Source organism: Pygocentrus nattereri, chromosome 9 (assembly GCF_015220715.1).
Source record: "Pygocentrus nattereri isolate fPygNat1 chromosome 9, fPygNat1.pri, whole genome shotgun sequence".
In the NCBI taxonomy this organism is placed as follows: domain Eukaryota; kingdom Metazoa; phylum Chordata; class Actinopteri; order Characiformes; family Serrasalmidae; genus Pygocentrus; species Pygocentrus nattereri.
The window spans coordinates 38,165,029-38,175,490 of NC_051219.1; the positions used below are offsets into that span (position 1 = coordinate 38,165,029).

Genomic DNA, 10,462 nt, shown 5'->3' on the forward strand with positions numbered 1-10,462 from the left:
GGACCCTCTGCATTGTTGATGACCCTCATTGGTTATGTTTTGAAAAGTTTTTGTTTCTTAAAGCTACACTAGGTGATGTTACAGGAAAATGGGTTGAATAGGCCTGTTGTGAACATCAATATTCTTTCATGAGCTCTGACCATTGAAACAGTTGTTGGTGTGTCGTAAAGTGAGAAATGTGGATGGTACAGCAATTTGAACTTCTTGACAGTAGCCTTATTTTATTTTGTCTTTTTTTATGTCTGAACTATTTTTCTAAGGACTGTAAATGTTTTATTACTTTGCTTTTAAATTTGAAAAATGGCCAAAAAACATTTTAAAATTTTCTCATTGCCTAAAAATAGTCTTTTTGTGGTTTGTTTTTGGTCTCCTGGTGCCATTTTATGTGGCATGAATGACACTGTATTTGAATATGGCCTCTGAAATGCCTACTGAGCATTTTCATTGATGCCCTTTTGCAGTGTACATGCTGTTTTAGGCAGTTATTTATTCGTTCATCAGATTGTTCAACCAAGCTTCGGGCAGAGAGTGAAAGCCCAGCACCTCAAGGACACCAAATGAACAGAACAAAAAGTGTCCTGGCTGTGGGTATTAGTTTGATAAGAAGTGTTTCTCTTTGCTTTAGCTTTACAAGTGAAACGTGCATCCCACAAAATGGGAAATTGAGTATTCCAAAAACAGAATAAATACTAGAATTAATAATAACCATGAATAGGACTTATGTAGCTTCTTGCTCAGATGTACCCGGTGCACTTCACAACAAGCTTCTTAGTTAGCAATGTACTTATTGATTAGTAGTATTATACTGTGTGAGAGTGAAAATATAAAAACACAAAAAATGGTATTGTAGAGGGGGCTCTAAAACTAGAGCAGAGAATTATGTGTAGATTGCCTTACTTTACCAACTGGGAAGCTGATTTAGCTAAAGGGTTGTTCACTTGAAGGTTGCATGACAATTGGGTCACACATTGTTCAACAGTTTACCATTGAATCCAAACCTGCCTTGGATCTCCTTTTCAATGCACTTATCTGGACAAATAAGTGGTGCTCCTTTGTTTACAGACGTGATATGTCTGGCTTTATAACCTTTGAAAATGACAGGCACTTGTCACTTATACTGTCTTTGGTAGTTTGCGCAGTAACTGTTAGTGGCTGACTGTCAGCCAGGAACGGCGCATTTAACATGGCTTTGCTTGCCCTCAGTTCTTGCTAGCAAAACAGTGGAGCCGATTTAGTATTCATTTAAGGCAGTGATGAGCAAATAGAGCCAATAATATAATTATCTTTCTACTGAAAGTACAGATTTCTGTCATCACAAGGGCCATTTTTTAAAACTTCTTTTGGGTGTTTCTGATCACATTTTTCACAGAGTTTACACAGTAATCAAGGAACACCTTGCACTGCTCTGTTAAGTTGTTTCAAATGTATACATTTTTCAAGCTATGGGTTTATCTAGTGTTCTTTAGAAGAAATGTGCTCTTCTTAGATTGTGTTTTTGTATTTTTATTTGCTCTCAGTTCATGTGTTGTTGGAAGTCTAACTCATTCTTGGTGGTAATGTGGATGGTCAGAGATATTGCTATGGCTGTATTTGGGTGCTTTTGAAGCCTGGCCCTATCCCAGAAGCTGACACAGGTTTCCGCCAATCGCAGGCGTCTCTGATATGGCAGGAACTGGAGGAAGAAGAGGAAGGGCAGCGAGGCGCTCTTTCTCGGGGCCTGTTCCGCCCTGGGCTGCGAGGACGAAGAACCAGGACGAGGATGGAGGAAGAGGAGGATGGACGTGGAGGGCTAGCTCGGCGGAGACGGGACCGCGTCTCTGATTATTCAGATGACGACCGCGTCAGATATTTCATCTTGGGCACTGTGGCTGCGGTGTTTGCATTGCTGCTCAACCTCATCTATCCTCTGCTGTACAGGTCTCACTGGGCATAGACTGAAAGCTGTAACTCAACCCTTATTATTCAAACATACTCAGTAATGAATCTTAAGGATAAAATGCACAGTCTATAATCCACATGCACACAAAAGAATGACGTTTCTGCTGTTTGCACTTTACAGTAAGAATTGGTCTGTTACTGTAGCTGGATCAGTTACATATTATGAACGTTAGGCTGGTTGTGCTCACCTCTGTGATGCCTTTAAACCTCCTTCTCCACTCTGGGATGAGTGGCTGTGCACCCAGTACCATCTGAGGTGTTGGTCTTTGTGTGTTAATTAATGTTTAAAATCAAATAATGTACTGTATCTTTAGTATAGCATGAATTCTTAATTCTCAGCATGATCTCTCGCTTAGTTTACTTTGTTAAATTAGACTGGTACAATGTCTGGAGCAGTGATAAGCAGTTATCTGTCAGATCGCTAATGTGACAGGTTTGACAGCCAAAATGTAGCTAAAAACCAAAACATGCAAGTTACGCCATTTGTTAGCTTTGGGTTTGAAGTTTGAATCTATTACCATAGCTGTACCTAAAGGGCTCCTATCATGGACAACTGAATTTTCCCTTTTTTTTTTTTTTTTTGTTATAAATGTAAGTTGATTATGTATGTGAACATACGTTTCAGAACATATTGTTCAGGGGTTCCCAACCTTAATGAAATGGTTGGTGTTTGGCAGCTACCAAGTACTGGATAACAAGCTGAAAAGAGAAGTTGCAAACGAAGATCCAGCTCATTTTGATAGGTTTGGATGTCTTACCCGCTATGTTCAGTCTACAAGACACTGTGTAAATGGGGCTTTTATGCTTAATTTGACTAGACTGAACCCACAACAGTGTGTTGATTCCCACTTATAAGGCATTTAATACTGTTTTCTTTTTGTTGGCTGTTTCAGTTATAGACGGGCCAGTCCTAGGGTATTTCCTTTATAAAGACCCTGCTTAAAGCCATTAACCTATGAGGGAGAAACTCTATATGCTCTATATACTCTATATCGGAGAGACAGACGTTTAACATTGAGTGCATTTACTTTAATAATCTGATAACTGCAGAAACTCTAATTTTGTCAGGGTAGTTCTTCATGTGCCAACCCGGGCTCAAGGAGGATGCTGAGGCACCTCAAACAAACCTAAACTAAACCTACACTGGCTGCTTTTCAGTGGCTTCAGACAGCCGGACTTTTCAGTGTTTTTACTCAAGGTTTTCAGCTCTTCCAGTCTCTCTCTCTCTCTCTCTCTCTCTCTCTCGCGCTCTCGCTCTCTCGCTCTCTCGCTCTCTCGCTCTCTCTCTCGCTCTCTCTCTCAAAAGGCGCTCACGCTGCCAGCCAGATCAGCAGCCTCTCATTAAGGAGTGAGAGGTAACGAGGGCTCGCTACTCTGCCTCCCTGTCACCACCCCAGCTGACAACTCGACTTCCCGAGTCGAACGTGAGGTGTAGTGAAACACCCTCGCTGCATAACGGGGCGGGACTCGCTCCTTGCCCTCGTGCCTCTTGCTGGCACCTTTTGCTGGTTGCTGGCACCATTGGACCGTCCTCCTTCCGCTGTCACTTGCGTGACTCGTGTCCCTTGTCGGAGCTCGGGCTTTGCCCCCTCCACACTCGTGGCTCTTTCCCTGCTGTCCTCACCGAGGTTCAATGCTGCTGGGTGTTCAGGCCCTGCCTTCCTGCCGGCTCTCGTGGCCATCATCGGGGCCCGGGGGGCGGGTGCATGCCACAGTCTGTAATCCGATCAACAAGTTTACATGCACTTGAGTAATCAAATAATGTGGAAATTCTGGGTTTACAGGAATCAGGCAGTAATCAGATTTCTGTATTGCAAGCAGCCAATACATTTACAGAAGACAACGTGACGTAACGTTAAACTCAAGAAATCCGAGTATAAATATACATGCCCTGAGGAACCCGTTTACAGAGCTACAGTCCAGCTCTCTTTATCAGATTTCTTAGTCAGATTTCTAGATCCGAGAACGGTGTTTACATGACCATTATGATTGGATTATGGAGTGCATGTCTATGCACTCATTGACTGAAAATGTACTCATAGCTACTTAGCATTTGCCAGACCGCTCAACAAGCGCAACAAGATATATTTGTTGGCCAAATGCCCCCTAGCAATACCACCGCAGCCCACAGGTTGAAAACCACTGATCTAGTTCAGACGTTATTTAAAATAGAAACCAAGCTTGAACACCAGCCCACTTTGAACTCATCACCAAATAAACAATACGTTTTCCTATGTTTCTCTTCAGCCTACAGCAGTTTAGCTGTATGTGGGAGATACAAGGAGCATTTTAGCCCAGACTGCTTTCTAAATGTGGCACAATATAGGGCTGCCTAGAAACAAGCACATTTGCATGTGTCCGGCTTAAAGGCTCAGTTACAAACACTTGAATTACTGTTTTTGGTACTTAAAGGCGCACAAAAATATTAGCAGACCTCAAAGGAGAAGAAACATAAGAAAAATGTAGGATATGAGTCCTTTGATCCGTCTGCCAACATAAAGTAGATGATCCTTTTCATCAATTGACGTACTGTAAAGTATGAAGTAGTGTTCTGTATGAAAGAGAATTCATTTTTTTAGTATACTTTTGTGCTTTGAGATTAATCCTATAAATAAGCCATGCAATCCTTCCAGCAGTAGCAAAGACGTATTCAGTCCCACTTGTTTGCTTGATTTAGATGTGATGTAGTGTTTAGCCTCTGAGTGGCCTTTAAGAATACCTCTTGGGCTCCTTTGCTGTTATAAGCATATCGTCACTGTCCAAAGAAACCAAGCATCTAACAAGGGGGGCAGTCGTGAGCTGGAGGTTAGGGAACCAGCCTTGTGACCAGAAGGTCGCCGGTTCAGTCCCCTTGGTCGACAGTACATGACTGGAGTGCCCTTCAGGAATGCACCTAACCCCCAGCTGCTCCCCGGGTGCAGTGGATAGGGCTGCCCACCGCTCCGGTCGAGTGTGCTCACTGCCCCCGTGTGTGTGTGTTCACAAGTGTGTATGTGGGTGTTTCATTGCACGAATGTGTTAAATGTGGAGGTCTAATTCCCCTGTGTGCAAACACAGTTGGCTAATGGTTCTGAATATTAATATTAGAAATTAATAAATTGGCAGAATGGTGAAAAACACTATTACCTTTCAGTGTAGGCCAATGTAAAGTGATTTTATTCCAAATGATTTCGAGCATTTCTTTTAGTCCTTTCATCATGAACTTCATACAATGTAAAGGACACCTGCTGTTTTGAAACGATGTAGAAAAATAAAAATCAACAAAAATGGAGATGCATGGCTTTCTTTGTACAGTGAAAATATGCTTTTTCTGCTTGTCTATGTGCATTTCCCAGATACGGTTAATATCCCCGTGCTGTCCAAACCTTAATGTTACAAAGCTTGTAACATTTGTCCTACTTGCTGAATGTCTCTTTTTCAGAGATTAAAAAAAAGCTCATTGTATGTATAATTTTCTTGGTCAGACTAGTGCTTGCCTTTATTGTGCATAGGTTCACTAATGTTGTAAATAGCTTGTAAAGACACTTTGCAGTCTCATACTTGAGAAATTTCATATGGAATGGATGCCGAGTTGTCATACAAGGGAGTGTAATGTTGGCTGGTGTGCTGGAGCCTCAGGGATTAAATGGGTGTTTGATGTTATGGTTCATTCACAGGCAATTTGTCCATTTAGTGTCTATGACTGCTTCAGCAGATTTACCACTAAACCCCTTGTTCCATTGCTGTGACTTTATTACGCTAATGCATATTTGCACACACACTTGCAGTAGATTGTAGATTGTAAATGAAACTGCTATTCTCACGATGGGTTATTCTGAGAAGGAGTACTGAAAGAGAAGAGAAATCTAAAGCTGGACTTATCCAGGGGGTGATGTACACGTATCCATGATGGTTTTTAATTGCCACAATTCCTATTCCTTTGTTTAGATTACTTCTTTAATGTAATTAATACAGCTGTTATATATGTAAAGATAGGCTGACTTGTACTGTATAAAAGTACTTTTACATGTTTGAGTATTCATTTTTAATTCTAATGTAACAGATCCTTAGACTACTATGAATACTATGATGCTGCACATTATTGTCACAGCAATAAACTGTACAAAACCTGTACTTCCTTTTTGTAAAACACAAATAAATATCCCTGTCATATTGCCTGAATTGGTTATTTTGTTCATCACTTGACTGTCAGCTGCTGTGAATGATGTCCCTGTTTATCACAGTGTTGGGATCTGATGTTTTGTAGTCTGTTTGCTTTAACCATTGCACTTGCAACCTTTTCTTACTCAGCTTTCATGTTTGCGAGACAAGGGTGTATAAATTCTCCAATTATAACCCTGGTTTATTTTACAGGCCTCTAGCCAGGCCCTCTTTGGGACCGACCTGGACTCTGAAGGACCCCCTCAGTTGGGCGCGGAGGTGACTTCTGACCCATTTGCCCGCTCTGCAGAATGCTCCGGTGCGTCATATACCAGCATGGAGGAGGTGGACTAAACTTGACCTAAAGCTGTGGCAGTGAAGCAGCAGCGCTCGCCTCAGGGAGACTTTTCTTCCTCGCAGGAAAAACTTAAGTGCTCATCAGTTGATCAAGCACAGCAAAGGTGCTTACGTTGCACTCTCGCAACATTTCACATTAAAAATGATGAAATGAAAATACAGAAAGAAAAAAAAAATTTTTTGTCTCCCAACACTAAAGCTGTGTATAGCTCCAGAGGAAATTAAGCTGATCCTTCACTCAAACAAGTTCACAGAGGGTGTAGATTTATTTCTGAGCTCAGAGACGTGCACGGAGGTGCTCACGAGGAGACAGGGTGCGAACACGTCATTGGCGGGGCTTGGGGGCGCACTGCCGAGAGGCTTTCATGCTCCCTCTCTCATCCCCTTTGGAAAGGTGTTAAGCTGCTCATCACACATCAGCACGCCTTTTTATGAAATTGTGGAAATGTTCTTGATACCCCACCAGTTTTGGCATTCACTGATTAAAAGTTAACACAGTGGACAAATAATGTACTGTTCACACCCTTATTGACACATGAGGTGGACTCACTGGCTTATTTGAGTGCTTTTCTTTTTGCATCTCTCTGGAGTGCAACCTGTTCGGTTGTAGGATTCGCGCTAAGCGAAGCCCGAAATGTTCAGGAGTTTTATTTTTTGTTGTTATTTTAAGTTAATAAATGAATTAATGTTGGGACAGAAACTTCAGCAACTGTTTTTGTCCTGTACTTTGTCCATGCCTGTAATGTTGTTGTTTTTTTTGTTTTTTTTTTTTCCTTAATTTTTTTTCTTTTTCTATGTCCTGTGGAACTGTTGAGAGATTGACGGAGACATGCATGTAGACAAATTGTTGTGTACTGTGTATCATTAACCACATTTTTTTATTTTTTTTTGGAGTGGACTGTCTTGTTTCCCCACCTTCTTTTTCTTTTGTATTAGACTGCATATTAAGCAGGAGCTGGGGGATTGGTCGTAAGAATGCTGCTGTGAATAAAGAGATAAATGGCTAATATAAATAAAACTTTTTTGAGTAATTTAACTCAGAAATCTACATCGGCTGTCTGCATGCTGTTGTGTGTGTGGTGGGTTTTTTTTTGTTTTTTTTTTTTTTTTTTGCTCTTTCAGCAGGACTTAATAGACATTTTGTGAACTCGGATTCTGGATTAGCCTTCGCATCCAAGCCTGCCCATCAGTCTTTTAGACTTAGATTTTCCTCAGTTTCTGTATAATTCAGTCATTGAGATGTAAGCAAAGTCATTCTTTAGAGTGGTGTGATGTAAAGAAATGGTTCATTGCAGTGAAACTGATTTCTTTACAGTGCTTGTGATAGGAACCAGGGTTTGCAATGTCTACCGTGCGTTTTATTCATTTGCTACAGCCACCAGTGAAGCTACACGTGTTTTCTGAGTTGTTAGATATAATGTTAATGATGGTAAAAAGTGATAAATTGGGGATAAATTGGTCTTTTTTTTTTTTTTTCGGCCTAACAAAAAAAAACAACATTATTTCAAAAACTAAAAACGATGTCTTGGGCTGTGGGTAACATTTGTAACCGCTCCATTTTTCAACTTTGTTGTGTGGCTTGTGGAGACATGCTTCTGTTGTCTGGTTCCCATCACCAGCACTGCCACCACTTCTGACAAAAAGTTTCTTTACAATGGAGTATTTCATATCAAATCACTCTCAATGACTTGCTTTTGATATTAATCATTGAATTATGCAAAAATTATTTTTAAAAATCAGTGGAATTCCCCTTTTGTGTCCCTGGTTATATTAAGCGCAAAGAAAGAAATGATTGTTTTCATGTAACCTTCAATCAGAATGCAATGACTCGTACATCACCAGCAGGTGGGAAAATAATATTAACAAATATGTTTAACCTTCCCATCAGACCACTTACAGATTTATAAAAATAAAAGTAATAATCTTTGTTTGTGAAACTACATTATAAAAGTTTTTTTTTATTATTTCTTTGGGAAACCGAAGGCTTTCTGACTAACTTGGTACACATTTATCTCATCATGCAGGTGATGCACGCCAGCTGGCTGCTTTATGAAATACACTTGCTTGTAACTACACTCACTGTGCGTTTTATTAGCATAGCAGACTATAGTCCATCTGTTTCTCTGCGTACTTTAGCCCCCTTTTACCCTGTTCTTCGATGGTCAGGACCCCCACAGACCAGGTGCTATTTGTGATCAAACGTTATTATTTTTAAGATGGTGCCCAAGTGTAATACAAAATACATTAAGCAACAAAATGAAGCACCCAACACCCCCATTCCTGTAATATTGAGGATGTTATCTATTCATTTGAGGAGGAAAGGAGGCTATATTGTACTTTAGGCAGACATGGCATAGACTGTACAACCGTGTTTCCAAAAAATCTGAGACGATGTGCAAATGATTTAAACCCTACATTCTTTGGAAATAGTACAATGACAACATATGAAATGTTGACATTGAGAAATTTACTTCTTTTTTTTTTTGAAAATGATATGCCCTGATGCCCTCAACACATTTCAAACTTCAAACTTGGGACAGGGACAACAAAAACTGACAAAGTTGTGTAATATTAAAACTGGTAGAGCATCTCACTCACCTAACTAATTAGATTAACTGGCAACAGGTCAGTAACATGAACTCATCAGGCGAGTACATAAACCCTGTATAGCTATACTGCCCCTTTTGACCTTCTGTCCTAACCTAGACGTAAAGTGCCGACAGGATGCTGTTGCTTGCATATTTTTGCTTGGTGGACTGTTCTCAGTGGACAGTAACTGTATAAGTAAATGTAATTTGTTATTGTATTTCAAAAGTTTTTCCTGTACTTTACTGAAATATTTCCATTTTTGACAACTTTTTACTTTTTACTCCACTACATTATGAGAAATCTGTCGTTCCTTTTGGCTTATGTGTGTATAAAAGCGGAAGCAAGAGCACCAATCAGGGCACAGTGGTCACTTTGTTTTGAGCTTGTTTTGACCTGTTGGACATACTGACCCAGTGCAAGCACACGGTTCAACATCAGTGCAGCAGTGTAACATAAATGATGAACTAACCTAACTTTGTGTAAATAGACCACAATATAGAAATATGTCCACACATGCAGTCGTGACTGATGCGTCTTTTTTCTGAATTTATACAAACACCATTTCATTTTATAGTAAATTAGTTTGGGCTGGTTTGTGTTTATCATCAGAGACCTACAGATCAACATAGTAAAGGAAACTCATTTGTGATCCTGAGTTTAAAGTTTTTATTAAACATGAACTTGTAACTAAGTTCTACCTGATGGAAGTTGTTTACCTTAGTGTTCTGTGCATATGATCATTTTAATCACCCTCACTAATTAATGACTCTATTAAAATATTGGTTTACCAAGAGTGACACTGGAGTATTTTCACCTAACATGAGTTCATGAAGCAAGAGTCTTCTTACGATAGCACTAATAGAACATTTAGAGCCATAATTAATATTTTAATTACTTTCCAAACTTAAGTACAATTGAAGGCAAATCAATTACACTTACTTTGGGGGCAGTTGTTATGGAACTGGCCCTGTAACTGGGGATTGCTGGTTCGATCCCCAGTGCCGACAGTCCGTGACTGAGTCCTTGAGCAAGACACCTAACCCCCAATTGCTCCCCAGGCGTCGTGGATAGGGCTGCCCACCGCTCTGGGCAAGTGTGCTCACTGCCCCCTAGTGTGTGTGTGTGTCTTCACTAGTGTGTATGTGGTGTTTCACTTCACGGATGGGTTAAATGTGGAGGTTTGTGGGATTAAAAAAAGTATCACTTAAATACTTTTGTACTTTTACTCAAGTGGAGGTCTAAAGGGACTTTTAATTGAGTAATATTTTGCCTGGGGTGTCTCTACTTTAACCCAACTACGTGCTTTGTGTACTTCGTCCACCACTGGCAAAAGGTGTGTCCTAAACTAAATGGAAGGCAGGTTTTGAATGCGTTGGAGGTGTTAGCGCCCACCTGTAGGGGGCGCACCCTATAGTAAGCGCTACTAGTTTCCCCGACT

At 40.4% G+C, this 10,462-nt stretch overlaps 1 protein-coding gene across 5 annotated transcripts in view; it reads left to right on the top strand.

Moving 5' to 3' along the window:
* usp19 (ubiquitin specific peptidase 19) overlaps positions 1 to 7,140 on the top strand; it is a 30,323-nt gene extending 23,183 nt beyond the window's left edge. For 3 of the 5 annotated variants that reach the window (XM_017681524.2, XM_017681526.2, XM_017681525.2), the window contains exon 26: positions 1,652 to 4,802. In XM_017681524.2, the coding sequence (XP_017537013.1) occupies positions 1,652 to 1,933 (282 nt within the window). In that variant the 3' untranslated portion in view covers positions 1,934 to 4,802. Of the gene's footprint in view, positions 1 to 1,651; positions 4,803 to 6,291 lie in introns of those variants that run through there. The other 2 variants (XM_017681527.2, XM_037541348.1) reach the window with 1 other exon arrangement.
* The last annotated feature ends 3,322 nt before the right edge of the window (positions 7,141 to 10,462 follow it).